This window comes from Mus caroli, unplaced genomic scaffold, assembly GCF_978045245.1.
Source record: "Mus caroli unplaced genomic scaffold, Mus_caroli_1 scaffold_5, whole genome shotgun sequence".
Lineage (NCBI taxonomy): Eukaryota > Metazoa > Chordata > Mammalia > Rodentia > Muridae > Mus > Mus caroli.
The window spans coordinates 138,637,018-138,662,933 of NW_028227260.1; the positions used below are offsets into that span (position 1 = coordinate 138,637,018).

The 25,916-nt window shown below is 38.7% G+C and overlaps 1 protein-coding gene across 5 annotated transcripts in view; it reads right to left on the reverse strand.

The window, feature by feature from the left end:
* Positions 1–4,017: 4,017 nt before the first annotated feature.
* Positions 4,018–25,916, reverse strand: part of Jade3 (jade family PHD finger 3) — an 88,611-nt gene continuing 66,712 nt past the window's right edge. For all 5 annotated transcript variants that reach the window (XM_029473174.1, XM_085838245.1, XM_021153960.2 and 2 more), the window contains 5 exons: positions 25,446–25,613; positions 22,171–22,287; positions 13,843–14,313; positions 12,507–12,624; positions 4,018–6,928 (listed from right to left, as the gene is read on the reverse strand). In XM_029473174.1, the coding sequence (XP_029329034.1) occupies positions 6,018–6,928; positions 12,507–12,624; positions 13,843–14,313; positions 22,171–22,287; positions 25,446–25,613 (1,785 nt within the window). In that variant the 3' untranslated portion in view covers positions 4,018–6,017. The remainder of the gene's footprint in view (positions 6,929–12,506; positions 12,625–13,842; positions 14,314–22,170; positions 22,288–25,445; positions 25,614–25,916) is intronic.

Sequence of the window (25,916 nt, forward strand, 5' to 3'; positions counted from 1 at the left end):
CATGAGTTTTTATTAAAATCTTCTACATTTCTACTGTTTTTCTATTATTTATACAGACTGTATTTGTGCAATTGTCAATTTCTCTTTGTAATTCTATCATCTATCATTTGATGTATTTAAAATGTTAAACTTTATTGTCATGTAGGATATATGTAAGGATGAGAGAGCTAGAGCTGAGAGGGAGAGGGGGAGGGTGATGGGGAGAGGGAGAGGGAGGGAGAAGAGAAGATGTCACACTGCATATGTGCAGGTCAAAGGACAACTTTGTGGAGTCAGTCCTCTTTTCAGCTTTACTCGAGTTCTAGGAGTCAAAGTTAGGCTTCTTGGGGCATTTTTACCTGCTGAGCCATTTCACTGGCCCTGCTTAATGTATTTTATAGTTGTGACAAGGTATATAAACAATAAATAGTTGGGATTGTTTATGTTCTCTTGAATCTGTCTTTGTAGGCTATTAATATAGTGATTCCAGTCTTCTTTTGGTATCTCCCTTTCTAGCCTTTTATTCTTTTTGAAAAGCTGGGGTTTCCCTATACATCTCAGGCCAGCTTCCAATTTGGTATCCTGTGTTAGCTTTCTTAGAGCTGTTACACTAGAGTGCCACTAGACCCAAACTCTAACCCTCTATTTTCTTGGATTTGTTTGTTGGGTTGGTTATTTTTGAGACAGGATTTCTCTATGTAGCCCTGGCTGTCCTGGAACTTGCTTTGTAGAGCAGGCTGGCCTCTGACTTGGAGATCTGCCTCCTAAGTACTGGGATTAAAGGCAACTGCCACCACCATCTGGGTTATTCTCTTGGTTTTTAACTTGTGCCTTTGTTTGTTTGTTTGTTTTTTCGAGACAAGGTTTCTCTGTGTAGCTCTGGCTGTCCTGGAACTCACTTTGTAGACCAGGCTGGCCTCGAACTCAGAAATCTGCCTGCCTCTGCCTCCCCAGTGCTAGGATTAAAGGCATGCGCCACCACGCCCGGCTGACTAACAAGTACTCTCTCTTAATCACTGAACCATCTCTCTAGCCTAAGATGGTTAATTTTGATTTATAAGTTCTATCAAAGATGGCATCAAATCAATGACTAGCCCTCAACAAAGGTTGTTTCCTTCAGGGAGAAATGTGTAAGGATGTTTCAAGAAGGTACCCTAGACACAGAAATCAATGATTGTATTGGCTTCAATCTTGATGCTGCTGTAGACTTAGCTGTAGGGCCTTGAACAAGTTTAACCATTTGGTCTGCTTTTACATGTGCCAAAAGGAGCCAATAGTCTCATCTTCCTGTAGTTGTGGATAAGCCTGACACATCAACACTTTTTTTTTTTTTCAAGTTAACTGGTCCCAAGTGTATTTCCTAGTTTGTCCTTGGTTGTTCTGTAAGGGACCTAAGTAACTGTCTTGAAAGTAAGCTTTATTCTCAGTCCATTTGGGGGGTCTTGAGGGCAACAATGGGGCAAATTCTCTTGAGAGGGAGGCAAGCCTGTTCCTCATTGCTCCCACATTACTATTCAGTTAGAAAGTATAACTGAAAAGGCTGAGTGGCCACTGCATTGATGCAGCCAACAGCAGCCTTGCAAACACTCTCATTGGTTTTACCCCTTTAGATCCTTGCAGAGACAGGGAAAATGGGGAAGAATTGAACTAGGGTTTTTGTTTTCCAAATTAGAAGGGGGAAAAACTGGTGAACAGAAGGAAAAAAATAGTGCACAGGCCAGGATTATCAAAGCATGAAGAAGCATCTAATATCCACATCCCCATGAAGCAGACTAATCTAGATAGGGACTGTCCAGGTGTGTTTATTTATTTGTTTATAGGGCTGAAGGCATTACTTCTAAATTTTAAGTTTTTAAGAGTTTAAGGTGAGAAATGACTAAAGCATCCCATGATTTCCACATATGCTTCAGGAAAGTAGCTCCATTACAGCTCAACATTTCCCAAAACAACTCAGCAAACGGCAGTTCTGCAGATGTTCTCTCAGCTCCAACTTCTGGCTGTGATGAGCACAGCTTGAGGTTCATCTTTCCAGTCTGTTGCTAAGCTACTTGCCACTTACTTAACTGAAATGAAAGGGAATTAAAGTAGCAGTGAAGGGAGGGGAAGGATGTTTGGAGCCTGATGGTAAGGCCTTGCAAAATGCTCACACCCCAATCAACCTCAACATGATGATAAATGTATTTGGAAGCATATGGCAGAGGAACTTACCAGTGACTGGACACAGGGGTTGTGTAATTCCCTGCCTGTCTCATTGCAAAGGCAAAGTCTTTAGATCATTTATTCTCTTCCATTCTGTGATGTAAACTCAACTGAACTCCCAGAAGCCTTCTTTAATAGTGCTAAACCAAGTGTTACAAAGTTGGCTGCAGGGCTGGAGAGGTGGCTCAGTGGTTAAGGGCACTGACTGCTCTTCCAGAGATCCTGAATTCAATTCCCAGCAACCACTTGGTGGTTCACAACCATCTTTAATGGGATCTAATGCACTCTTCTGGTGTGATCTGAAGACAGCTACAGTGTACTCATAGACATAAAATAAATAATTCTTTAAAAAAGAAAACAATTAAAAACAAAAATAAAAACAAAGTTGGCTGCAGAGATAGCCTCAGGGTGGGATTTACTGTCCTTTTAAAACCATTATCACACAATTGCTGATTTCCACAAGACAGTAGCACTGAGAAAACGCAAATGTTATACAATACATTGTCTTTGAAATAATAACACATCAAAATTAATGGGTGCTGAATATACTTTTGCCGTTGGGTACTTTTCTTCAGTTCTAAAAAATGTAAGGGGCTTTGTAGGTCAGTGGGAGAGTACTTATCTAGCATGCTCAAAGTCCTGGTTTCTATCCTCAGCATGGCAAAATGGAAAAAAAAAAAACAAGCATATTGAGGATTTTGATCTTTCAGGGAAAAAACCTGGGACTGTTCATCAGCTGGCTTGCTCTCTACATTTAAGCATTTTTTAAAAATCGGATATTTATTTACATTTCAAATGTTATCCCCTATCCCAGTATGTCCCCTGGAAGCCCCCTATCCCATTCCCCCCCAACTCTCGCATTCCCACCCTGGCATTCCTCTACACTGGGGCATAAAGCCTTCACCGGACGAAGGGCCTCTTCTCCCATTGATGCCTGACAAGGCCATCCTCTGCTACATATGTGGCTGGAGCCATCGGTTCCTCCAGGTGTGCTTCGTGGTTGGTGGTTTAATTAGTCCCTGGGAGCTCTGGCAGGGGTGGGGTGGGGTTGGGGGGAGGTCTGGTTGGTTCATATTCTTCTTCCTATGGGGTTGCAAACCCCAAATGTTCACCTCCTATTGGAAATGCTCACATTCTTAAAAACCCAGTAGCCTTTGGTGGCTCTAACAAAATATATTTGTTGTTTAAAGTCTTCATAATGAACTACCAGAACAGTTACTTATTAACAAGCGAGGTGGGCAGAGGCAAAAACTATCATTTTATCTATCTTTTGCTAATGATTTACTTAATGACCTTTGACAACTTGAAAATGTTTACCACACAAAGTCCTGCCATGAGACCATATAAACCTGATTATAAGACACTCTCAGAGCTCCGTGTAGAATAAATATTATAAATAATAGCCTTTAGATAGGATCCATGTCCCTGGCTATTTTAAATGATGATTCTAAAGTCTTTTCTTACTGGCCTGATGAAATCATGATTTCTGGGCAAAATACATAGGGTTCTCTTTGACTTCTGGTATTGACTTGAATTCTGAATGTGTGCTTTTTCTTTGAGACAGGGTCTTATCATGTAACCCAGGCTGTCCTAGGAATTATTTTTCTGTTTCAGATTCCTACTGGGTTGCTAAACATGCATCACCATATTCTGATGATTTGTGCTTCTAAACATTCAATTCTTCCTCCCTGAACCTCGCTTCAGTTTGCTTCATTTGTATGGATTTTTAACATACAGTAAATTCATCAATGTAAAAAATCAGTATGCCAAAATAGAAAATTATCACACTGACAGAGGTTAACAGTTTTCATAATTTAATGAAAAAGTATTGATAAAAAGGTGACATTTGAAAAAAGATTGAGTTCATCTTCAAAACTTTTATAAGACAAGACAAAAAACATTAACAAAGGTTAAGAGGTAATACTTCAAAGAACAAAATGTAGCAGATGCTTGGGGCATTTGGAATGTATACAATGGAAGGCTGGCTCATTTGTTTACCCAGGAAAATTCTCTAAAAAAGTTACCATTTTATCTCCCTGACTTGAATTTTTCAGGCAATACTCTTCCAATGGCATTACATATGGAATTTGGCTAAAGCACTGTTTCCATGTTTGCTCCCTTGCCTCAGAATTCAAAAGCATGAAAGGACACAGGCAACCTGTTGGCCTTTAAGGAATTTGCAACTCAGCTTCATTATACTCATTACCATGAAAGTATTAAATTTATATGTACCCTATGAGTATTCAAATAAGCACAGAAGCTGAGGGTATGAAGAAAGGGAATTCTCTTCCTCATGTTTTCAACTAAAAGAAAATACAGGACACCTATTATTCATGTTATGGTCTGTTCACACATGTTCATAGGCACAAAAGGAATTATTTTGAAGATGCAGCCAAAAGAGAGGCAAAATACACAAAATTTCAAAACAGGAGAAAACAAAACCCCAAAAAAGTCTTTAATGAGGCTGTAGGAATGAAAGTGAAGGAGAGGCAAACTGCTGAGTTTTCTAGCTCCATAGCACTGGCACCTACTGCAGCTGGCTTCTTTCACCAGCATGAAACTTCAGAAATTGAAAATGGCCTCTTGTTTGAAAATTCTCTCTATATGTTCCCGAACTAGAAGAAAGAGAATATTATTTTAAGGCTAAGAAGAAAAGGAAGCTGAGAATTACAGTCTGCCTCACACATTTTTATAAACTGTTACTTTCTCCTTTTGCTTAAATGGGAAGCAGACTTGTTTTATCCCCTGCTTCAAAATTCTCTTCGTCTAGAAATGAATCAAGGTTGATTATTTGGTAATGTGGTATAAGCAAGTTCTGAAAAATGGCTCCAACTTTTATGCTTGGGAAATGGCCTTGGATTTAAAATTCATAAAAAGCTAAATTATATCCATGTGTTGAACACATGCTTTCAAATTTCTGACAATAAAAATCTGTTTCAAAATTAAAGCACGTAAGAATACTTAAGCCTCTGTGTATTACACTATATCTTAATTATTCCTCAATAAAAATTTTATAAACATTAAAGCAGGTATACAAAAACTGTCAGCCAAACTTTACTCAAACTTATTTGAAAACAACAGAAAAAAACCCTGACCTGGTACAAATATACCAGAAAAGGTCACACTTTGGAAAATGTTCTGGACATCTTCACAAATGCCTTGAGAAGCAGAGCATTTTCCTTGGAAGTAGTACTTCTGTACTTTTGTAAACACTATTCACAAGTTAGCTTGTTAGCTGGATAAGAGAGTTATGAATGTGTCCCCAAGAAGTAGGTCTAGGAACAGGTACTGGACACCTAGAAGAACTGACCTTGTAAAATATGATACTGTGAAAGAAACTCAACCTTGCATGAAGCAAGGAAGACAACAGTAAGTGTCAGTATCTGAGACTGTTGCTCTCCTGGTCTCTCTCTTGAAGGTTTTACAGATACCAGTGGAATTAGAAATTTTCTAGATTTGAGCTTCAAGGAGTCACATGTTATAGTTTCAAAAGATAAGTAGTTTTAGTGTCTGTCACATCCTCTTGCAAATCCACCGACAATGCAAGGATTCTTAATATGTAGATTAATCAGTGTGTTAATGTAAGGGGAAAGCTGCCCTGAAGTACTCACTGAGCAAATACTCTGGGCCCAACTGTTCCCAGCAGCCTCCGACAAAGCAACCCCAGACAATCTGCAACTCTTGTAATGTGCTTATAAAAACTAGACCTGAAATGCTTTCAAAAACTTCAAACCATCATTTTCCCTGCAATTCCCCCTAATATACACTAGAATCCTTTTGGTGTTTAGATTTCCCCCAGTATACGGGGCAAAGGCTGGGTTACCCTTAGGCGGTTCTGATCACCTTTGCATTGAGCTGTGGGAATGAGGGTGTGTCTTACTTTTCCCATGGCACTCCCGAGCAGAATCATGGGAAGGATTTTCTCTGTCAGAACTCTCTCTCTTTACCCTTGGTGTTTCTTTATTCCCCTCCCCTTCTGCTTCTGAATCACTGGGCTCCAAATCAGGGCAATAGCCATCAGTTTCCTGATATGAAGCTCTTCCTGTAGAACGCCTGAGAAGCTGTCTACCCCACAACTGCTCCTTAGAGCTCACATTCTTAGTTGGCTTAACACAGTACTGGAGGTCCTCAGTAGGCTTCACCCATGTATTGGTGGCCTCCTTAAAGGACCTGCTGAAATGTTCCATGCCAGATTTTCTAATGTTGCCTGGACTGGGTAAGTGGGAGCTGAGCATGGACTCCTGGTCATAGCACATCTCACTTGAATTAACTTTCTGGGTGATGTTCCCAGACCAGTTGCCCTCCAGGCCATTGGAACTAGAAAGCCTGGAGTTAGGCTGATTCTTCCCATTACCAATAGACACCTGTCCATGGAGGGCAGCCTGAAGGGCCAGAGGCTTCCCTAATGATTGCCCATGATAGAATTCTGCAGATGGAGCTCTTGGAGTGGGACTGGAGCTCTTGGTTTCACATCGAGAATGGCTTCGGCTAGTCAGCAAACAGTTACTTTTGCTTTCTAGTGGATATCTTGGATATATTTTCACATTCATATCCAGTGGTTCCTCAGGCATCTGAGGGCTCCTTTTACTGTGACCAGGGGAGCTGCTGCCAGGAGACGAGAGTTGGTGTTCAGTTTCTGTGGAGCTGTCTTTGCAATCTTCTGAGGCTGATTTAGGCATCTTTAACTTTAAGGTAATTCGTGGTGGTGGGTAAAACAGTGAGTTCTCTAGTGCATTTGTCAAAGAAAGTCCTGAGATAAAAAAGAAAGATTTGTTTAACAACCGATTTAATTATTAGCGTATATATGTATCACAAAGTGAATTCACAAACCTATTGTTCCAAGTGTCTAATGAGCACCTGTCTTTGAAGAGCATGTATACCATGGTAAGTAGATGAAGAGAGTAGCAGTAGACGATGAACCCAGAGACCCACAGAAAACACTATCCATGGCTCCCATCTTTTCACCTTTGCTTTCCTAACTTACAAAACAAGATCAACAACTAGTGTGCTCTGTCACACATCCCTATCTCCATGTCTTTCATTTTTTTGTGTATGTGTGGGTGCAACTGTACACACATATATGCATGTGGAGGCCAGAGGTTGATACTGGTTGTTTTCTTCAATTGTTCTCTACCTTATTTTTTATTAAACTATTTCCCTTCCTGGTCCCCCCCTCACAGAGTTCTTCACTCCATCCTTCTCTACCTTGGTTTTTCAGACAGGGCTTTTTACTGAACGTTGAGCTCAATAATTGGTGAGACTAGCATACTTCTGGGATCATTCTTTCTCCACTTAACTGGTGCTAGAATCACAGCACAGGGGTGTGCACCACACAGGCTTTTTATTTGAGTGCTGGGGCTTGAACTCTTCCCTTAGACTTTCCCTTGCATTTCATTTCTATAAAGAATGTCACTCACAGTGGTTTGAAATAAGTTCCTTGTGTGTTTATGATTGGGCATATGCATAATGAACAGGACTGAATATATACCTCTTATTCTCTGATGTTTCTGATGTTATTCTCCTATCATCTTGGGAATTCCCAAATAATTCAAATAGAAAACCTCAGAAACACAGTACAGGTTTTTGTGAGGCAAAGGTAAGTAAGTATTTTAACTTGGCATTAGAAGCAGTGAGTGGCTCCAGAATATTTTATGCCCTTAACCTCTAGTTTCATGATTACAAATGATTATAGGGTATAGGATAGTTTTAAAAATATTATTGGACCAATGTATGGGTACAAGAGTATGTGTGTAGAGGTAGATGACAACTTTGGTTTTGTTTTTTTTTTTTTTTCAGTTTTTCAGGACAGGGTTTCTCTGTATAGCCCTGGCTGTCTTGGAATTCACTCTGTAGACCAGGCTGACCTTGAACTCAGAAATCTGCCTGCCTCTGCCTCCCAAGTGCTAGGATTAAAGGTGTGCGCCACCACGCCCAGCTGGTAGATGACAACTTTATGGAGTCAATTCTTATATATATCTTATATATATATATATGGGTTCTAAGGATCAAAGCTAGGCCACCTGACTTTCAAAGCAAGTGCTTTTACCTGCTGAGCCATCTTGCTGGCCTTGGGCAAAGTATTATAGTGGTAAGGACCACAGGAAAGAATCACAACATATAGGTTTATCCAGAGAAGTATTAATTATCTGGATGTCACCCTACAATTGGCCTTTGCCCATTATCATATTACAACATATATAGCTTTTTAAAAATGAGGTATAAGCCGGGTGTGGTGGCACCCGCCTTTAATCCCAGCACTTGGGAGGCAGAGGCAGGCAGATTTCTGAGTTCGAGGCCAGCTTGGTCTACAGAGTGAGTTCCAGGACAGCCAGAGCTTCACAGAGAAACCCTGTCTCGAAGGAAAAAAAAAACTGAAAATGAGGTATAGAGAGGATGGCTTGCAGGTATCCTAAAAGGATATTCCTCAAGGGTCCATTTTAAACAACTACAGGTCCCACAGCTGCTAGGGCTTGCCATTTGTTGATATTGTAAATCATATTCTTATAATCAGAAGCTACTTGGTTAAGTCCAATCTCATTGGCACACGGGCTTCTCCCTGTTGTCCTTTGCTTCTTATTGCCTTGGTAGTCATGTTATAGGGAAACCTTGTGGCTGAATACTCTGTTACTTCCTGCTATACCAGTCTGCTGTGACCTACAGTCACGAAGTTTTTGACATCTATCTTATTCTATGGTTGGCTTTTAGCAGTTGCTGATTTTATACATTAAGAACAACTCACCAGTTACTTGCAGTACTCAGATTCTCTCACCTATCTTTATATTAAAAGAAACACAGGGAGGTGTCACTGTATATGGCTGTCATAATTCTAGTCAAGCTTCCACTTTGGGTACTGTAATTATCATCATCCACCTCTCTCACTGTGGTGGTTTGAATATGATTGGCCCATGGGAGTGCCACTATATTAGGAGGTGTGGCCTTGTTGGAGGAAGGGTGTCACTGTGGGAGTGAGCTTTAAGGGCTCCTAGTGCTCAAGCTCTGCTCAATCAGTCTTCTTCTAGCTACCTGCAAAAGATGGTCTCCTCTTGGCTGTCTTCAGATCAAGATGTTAAACTCTTAGCTCCTTTTCCAGCACCATATTTGCCTGTTTACTGCCATACCTCTGGCCATGATGATAATGGACTAAACCCCTGAAAGTGTAGGCCAGTCTAATTGTTTCCTTGGTCATGGTGTCTGTTCACAACAATAAAAACCCTAACTAAGACAGGTCCCAGGGACTGGGGTATTGCTGTGATAGCCCTGACCATTCTTTTGCTTGGAGGAATTTGGATTTTGGGACTTGGGGTTTAGAAAGCAATGGAATGTTTTAGTGGGACTTAATGGGCCATCCTAGTAGGAATATGGAAGACACTGGCACTGAGGGTGATTTCAACTATTGGAACATATCCCAAGAGGTTTTAGAAGAGAAGAATGTTAGTATGTGGCCTACAGACTGTTTTATGGTATTTTGGTAAAGAATATGGCTGCTTTTTCCACCCTTGTCTGAAAAGTAGTATAAAGGCTACTAAAGTAGCCTTTAGTAGGCTAAAGTGAAAAGATTTAGATTAACTGCATTAGCAAAGGAAATCTCAAAACAGTATTTTGATGAAAAAGAGCAAACTGAGAAAGGAAAAATACAAAATGCATGGTTAAAGTATTAATGGGACACCAGGAAGTGGAATGGAGTTGAATCCTGTATTTAAGGAAATAGATTAAGGGAGTGAACTCAGGGTAATATCCCACCCAAGTTTATTGTTTATGTTTGCAGTCGAACAAGAGATAGTTATTTTTAGACATTATTATACCTGGCTTTTGTTTTCATTTGGACACATATATGTCAAATTGACAAGGGGTCGATTGTGAAGGCTATTCTCAGTTGTCAATTTGACTATATGAACTACAATCCAGAGCTTATAAAGATCTTATGAACTTTAAAAAAAAAAGGCTTAGGCCCAGGCATGGTGGTACGTGCCTTTAATACCAACATTCAGGAGACAGAGGCATGCAAATCTCTGAGTTTAAGGTCAGTTTACAGAGCAAGTTCTAGGATAGCCAAGCATAGGCAGTAAAGGATGTAACAGAACAAGTGGGCAATGTTCTAGTCCTAGAAAGCAGAACTAGTCAGTTTCAGCCATGTGGCTCTAGCTTTAGAGTTCAAAATAGAAGGGACCACTGGGACAATTGATGCCGGTTAGCTGGAGCTAAGAAATTAACAGTGATCAAGAAGAGACCAGCATCACTGAGGTGAAATCTTGGAAGTGTTTTCTGAGAGCATAAAGAAACTGTGTTCCAGAGATAGCCAAGGCTGTACCTCGTGCTGCAGCTGGACTTGGTAATGTATAAGAGTCACCCATGTGGTACTGGTTTTGAAGGCATGAAGGGGTCATGAAGAGCAGCTGAGGTTTGGCACTCTGGGAGGCCATGGAAAGCCATTGGTGAAGGTGAAGCCTCAGCTGTAGTCGACAGCTCAGGACCCAAGGGGTCATGCAAATGATTTGAGGCTTGGTACCATGAAGAGAGCCTATGAGAGGCTATTGGTAAAGCCTAGTTGCAGTGGAAGACCCCAGCATATTGGAGATGCTAGTACCATGGAATGATCACCAAGAACAGCATCAGTAGTGGAGTGGATCAACCTGAGCTTAGAGTGCTATAGAGGGCAGAGCTGGAGAAGTGATGCCAGCCCTTTGGAGGAGCACACAACAAAGGTAAAAGAAGTTGGACTTCAGACATGGAGATGCAGAGTTTGGAGTTTGCCCAGCTGGTTTTTGGTCTTGCTTTGTTCCTCATATTATTTCCTCATTATGTGACCTGCTTTTGGGTATTGATTTTATAGGTGATTACAGTTAAGATATTGCATGAATCTCAGAAGAGACTCTGAACTTTGGACTAAATATTGTTGAGACTATGATAGACTGGGGACTTTTGTGTTTTTCATTATGCTATGGCTATGTATGCCCTCATAGACTCATGTGTTTGAACAAACCTAAGGGGGCCAGGAAGTGGAATGTGGTAGTTTGAATATGCTTGGCTGATGGGGGTGGCACTATTAGAGGGTGTGGCCCTATTGGAATAGGTGTGTCACTGTTAGGGTAGGCTTTGAGGTCTCAATGCTCTATTTTCACCCAATATAGAATGAGAGCTTCCTCTTGTTTGCCTGCAAAAGACAGTCTCCTGCTGCTGCCTTCTGATCAAGATGTAGAACTCTTGGCTCTTCCAGCACCATGTCTGTCTGGACAATGCCATGTTTTCCATCATGATGGCAATGGACTGAACCTCTAAAACTGTAAGCCAGCCCTAATTAAATGTTTTCCCTTGTAAGAGTTGCCTTGGTCATGGTGTCTCTTCATAGAAAAAACCCAAACTAAGATACTTATCAAGTGGGTAGTGTAGAGAGTCTTTTATTGACTGCACTATCTTCTAGTTTATTTCTTAATCCCTAGTACAGTGGTTCTCAATATTCCTAATGCTGCAATCCTTTAGTAAAGCTTCTCATGTTGTAGTAATCCACAACCATAAAATTATTTTCATTGCTATTTTATAATTTTGTTACTGTCATGACTCCTAATGTAAATATATCTGTGTGTTCTGATGATCTTCGGCAACCTCTGTGAAAGGATTATTTGACCTTCCCCATGGGGTTTCGACCCACAGGTTGAGAACCATTGCCCTAGTAGCTTCTCAATAAAAATGAAGAAATGAACATATTAATATATCTCTTTTAACTTCTGGCTGAGGAGTGTTTTAACAGATGACTTTTAAGAGTACCTGTTATGAGCCAAGCATGGTGGCAGATGCCTTTAATCCCAGCACTTGGGAAGCAGAGGAAGGCAGATTTCTGACTTCAAGGCCAGCCTGGTCTACAAAGTGAGTTCCAGAACAGCCAGGGCTACACAGAGAAATCCTGTCTCGAAACCCCTCCGCCCCGAAAAAGTACCTGTTATGAGTAACCCTGGAATTAAATGGTTTCTGGGAACTGGGATTTGGTGCTAGCTTCTTGATTTTAAGTGAATTTGATAATTACAAAATACTTCATGGCTGTAATTACTGGCATTAAATATTTGTCTGGGATCTAGATTATCTGCCTCAAACAACTTCTCGAATTCTATCCTTGAATTTCTTTTTCTTCCTTATTTTTTTGAAGGAGGGGCATGTTTCTTCCCAGGAATTTTTTTACCTTGCAAGTCGACAGTAAAATAGACCACATTAATTATCGGAATTAGAAAGAAACGAAAAATATTTTAAGTGGTACAAGAGATATGATACTAAATTGTAAAAGTAGAATATAATCAGATTTTCTATATTTTCTCAGACAACTTTAAGAAATACTTTACCTTCTGTAATTTCTTCATTGATAAGCTGGACTTGCAAACCAAAAATCTGTTCCTGCACTTTGGTGTGTGATAGTTTCAGCTTCTCTCGTCTGCTTATCATGTAGCACAGATTTCGGACCTGCAAGAAAATCCCCACCAAATCAAGATGTTTGTCATATTAAGCAAGTTTACAGTTGAAATTCTTCAGCCATATTAAGACCACTGAATTCTAGGGGAGTGGGGGGGGAGGGTCTAGGGGACTTTTGGGATAGCATTTGAAATGTAAATGAAAAAATACCTAAAAAAAATCATGTTTAAGGATGTAATATGTATCATCACATACCATTTTAGTCTCAAGCCAAGCTCGGAACATCTGTATATCTGTTAAGCTTGTGCACGTTACTTAAGGTTTACAGTTTCAATTCTTTATTTGTCAAATGAAATAATGATACACACACACACACAAAACACCACTGAATTCTGGTGGCTGTGGGAGGAGTGAAGATAAGACCCAAGGGTCACAAACCATGACCAAACCTCTGAAACCTACTCTCTAGCCTACATTGTAGTAGGATCAATTTAATGAACACAATCTACCAGGTGAGATGATAATGGTATCATATTTTAGCCTTCCCTTTCTATCCATGAGTATGAATGATAGCACTTGGCATCTGTACCATCAGGCCTGGCTCATTTCTATAATTATACAATTACAAAATTCCCTAGAGTAAATACAGCACCAACTATTTCTTTGAATTCTTGTAGCACTTAATTTACCTGATGAATATATATCATAAGTTGAATTGTCTGGTGAAGTGGCTATCAACCAGAGATGATTTTAACCTCTAGGAGGAATCTGGTAAACTTGGAAAACAATTCTGGTTGTGAGAACCAAGTGTGTAAAGTGATGATTCTAGCATCTAGTGAATAGAGATCACTGATGCTGCTAAATATCCTATTCTGCCACTTACAATAAAGTGTAGCACTGTACAATAAATAACTGTGCAGCTCAAGATGTCAATAGTGCTGAGTTTGAGAAAACCCTGAGATAGTACTTTTCTGGACAAAGTTCATTCGTTTAGGCTTCAGTCTCAGGAATACGTTAGTAAAATATAGCCGAGCCATTTTAGACTTGACAGTGAATAAAAAGTTAATCAACTGAGAATAATAAACTCTAAGTTTAAGTCCATAGCACAAATGTGTAAAAATTTAAACAAAACTCAACATCTGGGGCCACAGTGAACTCAGACAATAAGGAAGGACACAGAAACTCACACTATAAGTGAGCGGTCATTTTAAAACTGGAAGTGATATCTTCTAGCTCTATGCAGACATTTGTCAAAGCTGGTCACCTTACCCTCTCTAGGTCCTGCCGCAGATGCATAAACATTCTCATCCGAGTGTGAATGCTTTCTTCTTTTGGCTGAACCAAGCCATTTTCTTCATCTTCTTTTGGGGGAATTAATGGCTTATTGAAGTTGCTTTTGCGCTTTAGTTTCCAGTAGTTATAGATAAAATCGACAGTGAACGCAGATAACTCCATCTCTTTGGCAACATCTTCTACCTGGACTAAGGTATAGAATTCTTCTTCTAGTTCACGAAGCTTCTGTGCCCGTAGGCTGGTTTTCTCACTTTTTGCCTGGCTCTGCTCGGCAACTCTGTGGTGGTGGTACTCGGCGTCCCCAAGTTTTGGCTTGTTTTGGCTATGCTTGAGGCAAAATGACTTGAACTTTACTTCATCCCCCTCATCTAGGATGGTCTTCATTTCCAGGCCGTGCTCAAAGGCACAGGTGACATGAAAGGCAGTGATACAGCTTTTCACAGAGCACTGAAGGAGAAAGAATGTGTCAGTGCAGAAGATGGGAAGAGGATAGAGAGCTCTGTATCCCTAAGTCCCTAATGTGAGCTTATAGACAGCAAAGGGAAGACAAAAGGGCGGCTTGACCATGAAAAATATTTTACAAATAAAGAAAAAAATGAAACAAAAAGAGAAAAATATTTTACAAGTAAAAAAACTTTTATAAGTTACCCAGGAAACTTGCTCATATAGAAAACAGCAAAACAACAACAAAAAATGAAATTGCCTTTTTTTTTTTTGGAGAAGTCTCTGATTTATGTAAAGTTATATGGTTTCTTCTCTGTGTCCTCCACATCACCAATACATGTTTTTATTGTAGTAATTTTCATATACTACCTACTAATAACTGAAAAAAATCCCTGGCCATAAAGCTTAAGACAGAAGCTATGTCAATTACATATATACCAGTATATCATCAATTCAGGCAACACCATATACTACTCAAAACGCAGTTGCTTAGAACAAATGAAAGAAAAGGCACAGTTTATATTGTTGCCAGGACATCCATGATTCTAAAAGGCCACAGGGAACTTTAATACCTAAACAACCTAACTTCCTGAAATTGTTCTTATACAGCCGAGCCATCCATCAGATTAGACAACTAGACAACTAGTCATGAAAGCCTATTTAAATTTAAATTAATTTCAATGTAGCCAAAATGTTGTTCCCCATTAGAGGAACACTTGTGTTGCATGTGTAAGGCTCTGAGTTTCACTCACTAAACTGCAAAAAAAGTTAATTAAAATTACATACAATGAGAACAAATGGCTCAGCATGTAAGTTGTCAAACTGGTGACAAATTTAATCACAGGACCCACAAGGTATGAGAGAGCTCACTCTTACAAGGTGTTCCCTAATCTCCACATATGCTCCCCTCAATAAATACATGTTATTTGAAAAAAAGACATACATTGAAAAAATTTAACTCCTCAGTCATATTAGCTACATTTAAACCAAACTAGACAACACACATATGCACATAAAATATTTTCATCACTGTAGTCAGTTTTACTGGAGAATATGGTTACAGGCATTTTAAAATTAAGTTTGCACTATTCTGCCTTCCACTGATAGATCTAATACATTTATTAAGTATTACTATGGATCACACACTGACTCTTCATAGAGAAACAGTAGGAAGAATTTGATCCATGACAGATGCATTTTTGTGTGTAAGCTAAATTACCACATTTCTTATGGTTAAAATGTTACAGCTCTCTCTTTTTTTTTTTTTAAACACAGGGATACACATACATGTTAACACAAGAGATTTTATTTCTAAGAATCTAGGATGAGATCATATGTACTCTAAAAACCTTCTAGATTTAGTTAAATGTCTTTGGTTATCTGAATTAAAATTAAGGGTAAATATTTTTTAAAAGTGAAAGGAAAATGGTAGGATTTTTTCATAGTTAAAGCAAGTGCTAATTCTTTTGGAAGCCTGCTATTTGGAGGTCACTGTGCTTAGTATACACATGCTGGAGTTTTGATAATTAAACAGAGAATAAGCTTGGAAATGAATAAAGATAAAAAGAACACAATGTATGAAAGGTCTTAGAAATTCAAGATACTCAATAGAAATGAAAACAAAATGCTTGTATGAGTTTTCATACCAGCATTAGTTTGTATAGTTGGCTTTTCTTCTTACCACCAAAATGTATAAGCCTTCAATTACAATACCACATGATTTTAAAAGTATTTTATGTGAATGTGTATGCATGTTTACTATGTGTATGTGTTACCCATGGAAGTCAAAAAAGGTGTCAGATCACCTAAAGCTGGAGTTATTGAATTGTGAGCAGCCCTATGTGGGTGCTGGGAACTGAATCTGGGTCCTCTGCAAGAAACACAAATGCTTTTAACAGCTCCTAGACATGAGAACAATTTCTCCAGCTCCTAGAATGATCTTTTCTAAAACTAGATGGTTTTATGGCAGTTTGCTAAGAGACATTCTTAATCATCATCTATGCATTTTTTTTTATTTTGTGCAGTTTATAGTTCTATACTCTGTAAGCTTGATCTGAGAGATATATTTTAACACCCTACTGATTGTTGAAGAATGTCTTTTATTAACTGTTGTATAATTATTTCATTTCTCTTGGATGTTTAATTCTCTTCTAAGAGAATACTATCAACCATAGAGCAATAGGGAGGATTACATTTTTTGAGACAGGTCTCTCTACATAGACTGGCTGTCCTAGAACTTAACATATAGACCAAGTTCGACTTGAACTCACAGAGACCCACCTGCCTCTTCTTTCTGAGTGCTAGGATTACTGAAGCACTGAGATCAAGGCATGTGCTACCATGCCTGGTAGGAGAATTATACTTAAACTCAACAGTAAAGGAATTTCAGGAATGGGACATAATTCCAAGATCATCTAACACAGACCTACATTTATTATTAAATTGCTAAAGTACCTGATTTAGACACACCCAACTTCCAATGAATTCAATGAACTGATAATCTAGCCACATACCAGGTAAAAGCTCACAATCTCACAAAATAAGCCTTCTTTAGCTTGGGGTAGTTCTTTTAGAAACTTTGATTATACTACATGGAAATATATATCCTTAAAATTTCCACAGATTTGACAAACCTTATGAAAATGAGGATGATGCTAAGCTAAGGATGCATTTCTTAGTATTTTTATTATCACTTGGCTAAAAATTAGACAGATACTTAAAAACCAAATAGTAAAAGGTATTTTTAGCAACCACCAATAAAATGTCAAAAACAGATGTCTCTCCAGACAAAATTATAGACTACAGAGAAATAAATTACCCCAAAAGACAAATATATGGATGGTAAATTAGGAATATCTCTTAGCAGACTCTGCCATAACACCATCTAAGTTTTAGAAAAGGTCATTCTGTGGTATTTATAATTAGAGATCCATATACTTTGGGGCTAAAAGAGGAAAGGCCAGCCAGGTTTTGGAGCCAATCATTTCTTTATTGCTATTATAAAGTAAAGCCGCTATGAAAATTCATGTAGAAGTTTTTATTTAGGTTTATGTTTTCATTTCTTTTGAGTACTGTGTAACAAAGGATTAACCTGGCCCAAAGAAAGGTTTGGCCCTTTGTCTCTAGTACCTGAGAAATGACAAGCAAGCTTCTTTTGGACTGTTGTGCCTGATAAAAGTTGACTTTGCTTACTTGGAATTAGATAATCTATGCTATGTGACTATGGTAGAGGCTTTGGGTTACATGGTATCAACTGACTTCCAGAGGGACCCAAGAATAAGACAAGGCAAACGGATAGTTAGCCATTTCTATGTGGTAAATCCCCAATATTACCTCTTGCTCCAAGGCTCTGGTGAGTGGAGAAATAAACGTGGGGTGGTAGGGAGTATAAGCTGTACATTTCCTTGGATAAGCTGTGGTGTGTAGGCAGAGAGTGGAGGACATGGTGGTCACTGACCCTGTCCACTGTTGTAATGAGACACAAACCCAGTTTTTTGCAGATTACTGTGGAGACTGAGAGCAAAGTCAATAATAGGTAGGGGAGTGTGTGTCCTTTGGGGCTGATACTTTGTGACTGGTACTTGGTTGTTATGTAGACCAAATCTAGGGGTATCAACTTATTTCTGCAGCTCCTTTGAGGTGTTATTACTAACTCTTAGGTGGGTTTTCTTATTTCTTTCTGTCAAGTGCATAACTTGCTGCTTTGTTTGCCCCGCTCCTCCTCCATTCTTTGGTGCACTCATAGACCAGCTTTAGTTGCTCACTACAGCCATTGCTGGCTTCTAGCAGCTAAAGGGAGGCTTTTAGAGCAAAAGCATTCCTGATGTAGACAATATATTCTGGATAGGTCCAGCCCTATAGCAGCATATAGCACCAAGTTGTACTGTAAAAAAAAAAAGAGAGGGATTAGGGTAGACCCAGTTACCTTAACTTTCCAGATATTAAGATTGGGAAAGGAAGCTGCATCATTTATATATCTATTCTTTTTTTTAAAACCTATTTGTCTATTTAGTAAAGTTTTCAGCTTTTGATAATATTTTTAATTTTTTATTCATATTTTCACCTTTATTTGATTTTATTTATATATTTTATATCTGTATTTTAAAATTGCTTACTCTTTTCCCCAGCTTCATTTTTTTCATTTATTTAACCCTATAGCCACTTCCTTTTTTCCTTTTCCCTGTCCCTTCTTTATTTCACTTATTACCTTTATTAATTTTTTAGTTTAGGCTGGCCTTGAACTTCCAATTCTCCTGCCTCCTTCTCCCATGTGCTAGATTACAGGTATATACAATTTTATTATTTTTTCTTTTGAGACAGAGTCTCACTATGCAAAACCTGGATGGTCTAGCAGAAAGAATGGAAACAGGCAACTTCAGGAAATAGGAGGTTGGGGAGGACCCCTCAGAATGGAGGCCTTTTCAATGGCTATTCCCTCTGTCTGAAACACTTTTATCCTAAATATCTACATAGCTTTTTCTCTTCCACTGCAGTCTTTGCTCAAATGTCACCTTCATAATTAGTCCTATGCTATCCACTCCACTTAATTTAATTCATACTCCCTGCCTCACACTTTCTAACTTCTTACTGTCTTCTATATTTTTCCTTGCCACAGCACTTATTATCTTCTAACATCTATTGCGTACTGTTTACTCTCACAAATTAAAATATAAACTCCATGGTGCCAAGTTCTTTGTTATTTCATTGGTAAACTCAAACCCTAGTATACAATAAGCATATACACTTCTTGAATAAATTCAATCCCTTACACTCAAGCTTGGGATAGAGGTGTAGCTCAGTAGCAGAACATTTGTTTAGCGTACTTGAGATTATTCCCTAGCACCACACAAAAACCAAAAATGTATAATGATCTCAAAAGTAAAAGATCTCTAAAATTAAGAAATAAAAATAAGAATTGTTCTGCAGATGTGAAACCTGTAGAATCTCTTATCTACTCTTATCTACTATTCATCTATCATCCATCAATTTTGTATTTACTGCCTGTCTGCCATGTTAAGGTATGGGAAAAAGCTAAAGACAAAACTAGGGAAGATAAAACTCATCAATGAACAATAATAGAAGACAGAATGTGTAACCTAAGGCTGCAATGCAAACTCTTGTCTGCAAATGTGATTTCTATACTAGTTATGTTACTGATTACTAACATATAAAAATAATCTTTAACAGCTAAACAGTGGGAAATATAGGTATTATAATGAGAATAAATATTATTGAATGTAAAATCAATATAAAATTATTAAATAATGAACATGGAATTATTGTTTCAATGGAAAATATATATCACAAATTAATCTGATACATTCAAATGTATATGCATTTATTCAATGCACCTTAAATGAATATTAACAATGGGAGGAATTCACAGATGAATGGTGTATCATCTTGGCCTTTAGGAGTCTTATATAGGGAGAGCAAACAGGAGATAACTTAGATAAACAAAACACTCTGTTTGGTTAGTAGCTTAAGATTTCTATTGCTGTGATAAAAAAAAAAACCACAGCCAAGAGTAATTTGGGGAGGAAAGGATTTATTTCATCTTATAATTTGCAGTCCATCATTCAGGGAAGTCAGTACAGAAGCCCAAGATAGGAACTAATGCAAAAGCCCAGGAGGAGTTTTGATTACTGATTGTTCCTCATGGCTTGTTAAACCAACCTACCTCCTTTCCTTTCCTTTTTCCTTTCCCTTTCCCTTTCCCCTTTCCTTTCCTTTCCTTTCCTTTCCTTTCCTTTCCTTTCCTTTCCTTTCCTTTCCTTTCCTTTCCTTTCCTTTCCCTTTCCTCTCCCTCTCTCTCTCTCTTTTATTAGATATTTTCTTTATTTACATTTCAAATGTTATCCCTTTCCTAGTTTCCTCTCTGAAAATTCCCCTAGTCTCTCCCCTCTTCCCCTGCTCCCCAACCCACCCACACCTGCTTCCTAGCCCTAGCATTCCCCTACACTGTGAAGGCATAGAGCCTTCACAGGACCAAGGGCTTCTCCTCCCACTGATGACTGACTAGGCTATCTTCTGCTACATATGCAGCTAGAGCAATGAGTCCCACCATGTGTATGTGTACTCTTTGGTTGGTGATTTAGTCCCTGGGAGCTCTGGGTGTACTGGTTAGTTCATATTGTTGTTCCTCCTATGGGGCTGCAAACTTCTTCAGCTCCTTGGGTCCTTCATTGGGACTCTAGCTCCTTCATTGGGGACCCTGTGCTCAGTCTAATGGTAGGCTGGGAGGATCCACCTCTGTATTTGTCAACCTGCTTTCTTAGCACCCAGGACCACTAGCCTGGGAGTAGTACCATCTATGGTGGCCTGAAATCTACATCAGTCATCAATCAAGAAAATGTACCGCGGACTTGTCTACAAGCCAATCTATTTGGGGGTATTTTCTCAACTGAGTCATCTCCAAAATGACTCTAGATCGTGTCAAGTTGATAATAAATATATATCAGGGAGATATTTTCCCCATTTAAACACTAAAATGTTATATAGTTAAGATAAATAAAATGAGCCAAAATACAATTTTAAGAGCAAGGTAAGTATTCATATTTTTCAGATGACAAATCTGCAACCTGTTATGCTAAACAGAAGTGAACTAAATAAAACATCTAGAACCACTGCTCTAAGTTATGACATTACAGAAACTCCTTTCTCTGAGGGTCTGCAGGCAAATCTGATCTTAAGCACTCTGCAGCTCACATGCAGTAAATTTAAGTCAGTCAGTCCTTCCTTCCCACTTACAAGCAGAGTCACCTTATTATGCTTGGAATAGAAAGTGAAAACAACATTATACCTTAGATATCTCAAAAACATTACCTGTACTACCACATGTACCATATATGCCTATAAGAATAATTTTTTAAAATTTATTTTTATTTTATGTGCACTGGTGTTTTGCCTGCATGGATACCTATGCAAAGGTGTGAGGGTCTCAGATCTTGGACTTTCAGACAGTTGTGAGCTGCCCTGTGTGTGCTGGGAACTGTACCCACGTCTCTGGAAGAACAGTCTGTGCTCTTAACCTCCAAGGCATCTCTCCAGCCTCTTTAAGAATGATTTCTAAAACTAGTCACCAGACTTTTATCTATTCAAATGTACCTTTCCACACTCAAATGGTTTACCGAACCATCTATCTAATCATAGTGGATCTTAAATTTATTGACAGTTAGTGGATGAAACTGATCAGAACATGGGCTATATATTTTAGAGTTATAGCTTATTCCCTCTCAGAATGAAATTACTCAGCTTTAGAGTCTAGTTGATACATGAGCTCTGACACTAAAGATGAACATTAAATACCATTATGAATATTATTTTGAGAAGGGGGGGTCTCACTATGTTGTTCAGGCTGGCCTTGAACTTCTGAGGTGAAATGATTTTCTTCTGCCTCAATACCTTGAGAAGCTGGGACAAACATGTGTATCACTGTTCCTGGTAACCAATATGAATGTTGAAAATAATAGGCTTAAGGGTTGGAGAGATAGCTTACTGGTTAAGAACATTTACTGCACTTTCAGAGGATACAAGTTCAATTCCCAGCACCCATGCTGGGTGGCTCACAATCACTTGTAACTCCAGCTCCAGGGGATCCAACACCCTCTTATGACCTCTGGGGCACCCACCTATATACACATAAATAAAAATAAATCTTTGGGGAAAAAAACCAAGCTCAATGGTCCAGAGGCAACATCTGAAAAAGATTTCCACAAATGGTCTTTGGAGTGACAGTATCCTACACACGAGTAGGTAGCCTCTCAAGTGATTTGTGGGTTAACAGGACACTTTTACTGGGAGACCATGAGTCAGGTTGACTTGGTTTTAGCTTACTCCACCATTTCTCAGGGAACTTACCTGAATACAAGCCCCTGTCTTCAACTTGCACAGGTTGCAAACTAAGGCCCACCGGCTAGGTGGGATATGGGAGATTTTTGTGACAGGCTCCATTCTCTCAGGACAAGCGATACTGACCTACAATAAAACATCAACATAAGGCAGAAGCACCAAGGCATGTCAAAAACACTTTTCACAAACTATAAGTGATGTTATATGAAACTGAGAACATTAAAACAATGAGGCAAGCCATATCTTCCAAGGTTAGTACGGAACTAAGAATAAAAAAAGATGTTTCTTTCCACTGCTCAGTCCTTCAATCATTTCTAGTAATGTAAACAATTTATATCTACAATGAGAGTGTAGGGGTGTAGACTAGGTAGGCATAGTTACCTAAAAGAATCAAGATGTATCCATCTTTACTTAGAAGAAAGCTACTTAGGAAAGGAAATAAAGTTCAGAAATTCTAGAATCTGTTTGTTAGAGATGGTATCACGTGCCTTGCTATTTCATCTAGTCAGCTAACGATAAAGAAAGGCAGTGACAGATCTTTCTATTTGGTTTACAAAGCAGCTTAATATTGTTGCAAAGTAACAGCAAATTTATGTAATGAAGGGACTGCAGCATGTAATTAGAAAGGATGAGGATGATACCACTTCTAAACCCCAAATCTTTAAGACTATGTAACTATTATCATCTTACCCTACTCTCTCAGCCAAAGTAGCTTCAAAGTGAAATTAAGTCTTTGGGAATGCTGAAAGGAAAAGGACACTTTAAAAAAGATGGAAAAACTTTCCATTTGGAAATAAAGGGTCATGTAACTACTGGTAAAAATGTGTTTTTTTTTTTTTACAACTTTATACATGTACAAATGTTGTGCCTGTGTGTGTGCATGTCTGTGCACCACATGCATGCAGTGTGTACAAAGGCCAGAAGAAGGCATTAGATTCTCTGAGATTAGAATAACAGATGGCTGTAAGTTACCATCTGGGTGCTAGGACCGGAACCTAGGTCTTTTGAAAGAGTAGCCAGTGCTCTTAACCCCTAGACAATCTCTCCAGTACCAGAAATAAACAGGTTTCAAAGAAGGATGATCCATCTACTACAAGTTCTGTCCAGATCAGGAAAGAGAGATCTTTAATAATCTAAAATGTACTGAAAATCAAGAATTGAGAAGCCCTAAGAGAACGTTAATTAACCTTTTTTTAAAAGTTATTTTTGTTTTATTTTATTTTTGAGATAGGGTCTATGTAGCCCAGGGTGGCCCTTTTTTTTTTTTTTTTTTTTAAATTTTTTGGTTTTTCGAGACAGGGTTTCTCTGTGTAGCCCTGGCTGTCCTGGAACTCACTTTGTAGACCAGGCTGGCCTCGAACTCAGAAATCCGCCTGCCTCTGCCTCCCGAGTGCTGGGATTAAAGGCGTGCGCCACCACGCCCGGCTCAGGGTGGCCCTTAACTCATGATTTTCTTAGTCTAGCCTTCTGAGTGCTGAGATTATAGGTGATTTTATTTTTATGTATGTGGTGGTTGGGATCAAGCCTAGGCTTTGCACATGCTAAGCAAATAATGTCTCAGCTATGTTCCCTGATTTTTGTCTGTTTGAGACATGGTCCCACTATGATTTAAGCTAGCCTTGAGATTGCTATGTAGCAAGGCTGGTTTTAGCTTTTGATTATCCTGCTTTTTCATCCAAGGATGAAGGATTACAGGCATACAATACCAAGCCTGGTTTCAACCTTTTTTAATTGTAATTTTTTGATAGTGGAGAGTTGCCTTGTTCATAATAGGCAAATACTCTACCACTTACTATACCCTACCCCAAACTACTGGTTTTTGTTTGTTTGTTTACAGAGTCTAGCTATGCAGGCTGGCTTTGAGCTTACTATACATCTCCAAGATGGCTTCCAGATCTCAGTCCTCCAGCCTCAGCCTTCCAATTATAGGGAACAGAGGAAATGTCCTACCATGCTCAGTTTAGAAGCCATGTTTAATTAAGTTAATGAACAATAGCCATTCAGGAAATATCTACAATTAAAGGACAGGTTTATAATAAAGAATAATTTTTTTTTTTTTTTTTTTTTTTTTTTTTTGGTTTTTCGAGGCAGGGTTTCTCTGTTTCCTTGGCTGTCCTGGAACTTACTCTGTAGACCAGGCTGGCCTCGAACTCAGAAATCCGCCTGCCTCTGCCTCCCAAGTGCTGGGATTAAAGGCGTGCTCCACCACGCCCGGCTTAAGAATAAATTTTGAATAAAGGCCTTAGGTAAGTGTTGAGTTTAAGCACTCAAAAGAGCTTTTTAAGTAAAGAACAACTAACTAGGTGTGGTGGTCCTTAATACCAGAATTTGGGAGGCAGAGGCAGGTGGATTTTTGTGAGTTCTAGGGCAGCTAGTCAGTAAAAGAGGGAAACCTTGTCTTTAAAAAAAAGAAATAGAGGAAAACTACCACAGTGGGCAAGAGTGATTGTTTACTTTATTTGTAACAGCCTAAAATAAGAGATCCAAAGCAGAATAAATAAATAGAATATCCATATAATTATGACTAAGCAATGTAAATTAATGAACTACTGATACATACTACAACATGGAGTTCTAGCCAGGCAACAAAGAATACTTACTCTAAAAATATGAAGCGTAAAAACAGACAAAATGTATCCATAGTGACAGAAATTAAAATGGTTTACTCTCAGGAACTAGGGACCCTTCCAGGATGCTATTTATATATTTCTGTGGTATTTCATGCTTTATTTTGATTTGTGGCTACAGGTATTTTAAGTTAAGCTTTACTTTTAAAAATGTTTTTTTTTTCTCTTATGCTTATCTTTTTCTTTTAAAAAGTAGTTTATTTTAAATATTTTTTAATATTTATTTTAAAATTATGCATATATATGTGTGTGAGTATGTGCATGTGTGTGTATGGGTGCCTCTGGAGGTCAGAGGCCATCAATTTCCTGGGAGGCAGAGTTACAGGTAGTTATCTATGAGCTGCTTGACATGCAGGAAGCTAAACTTGGATCTTTTGTAAGAGCTCCTAATAGCTAAGCTACCTTTAGCCCCACACCCTGGACTTTTATGTCTCTTCTCTCATACAAATTTATCAAATAATACTGAAAATATCACTCACAAATACAGAAATCTGGGCTAATAGGCACAGTTGTATACAAGAAGATTGGAGGTAGCACAGAAATCTCAGAAATACAGTTGATCAGATAGCATTTCCATGACCAGTCTGAGTCTGTCTAAACATCATAGGAAGGAAGGTACCCTGGAGGAAATTGGCCCAGATTTGGATGGTTACTTACTTCTGGAATCCACAGGGCACAGCTGACATGAGCCCATTTAGTCCCTGTTCTGGTGGTCTTCATGGCTCCACCTTTCTTAGGACATAAAACACACTGTGGATAAATGCCCAGGACACAGGAGCGGCACAGCCAACTACCTTCTGGAATCTTGAGAATGCCATAGCAAGCCTGTAGGTAAGTATGAAAAAGAGATAAGCACACATAGTTGAACAAGTTCATATCTAGGATTTCGTAATTTTTAAACACTAAAAACCAAGCTTGTAGCATCATCTGAACTAAGATTAGCATGCATACCTATGAGAAATAACTTTAATGAAGATAGAAAAAGACTAAGTGGTAATTCATATCAAGATTAGTCCAACTACTAACTAAGAGTTGGACTACAGACATTTAAAAATTTTTATTGAAATAATCCTTTTCCTATATTCCAAACTGTCTTCATTGTTTATATAACAGGCCATCCAAGCAATG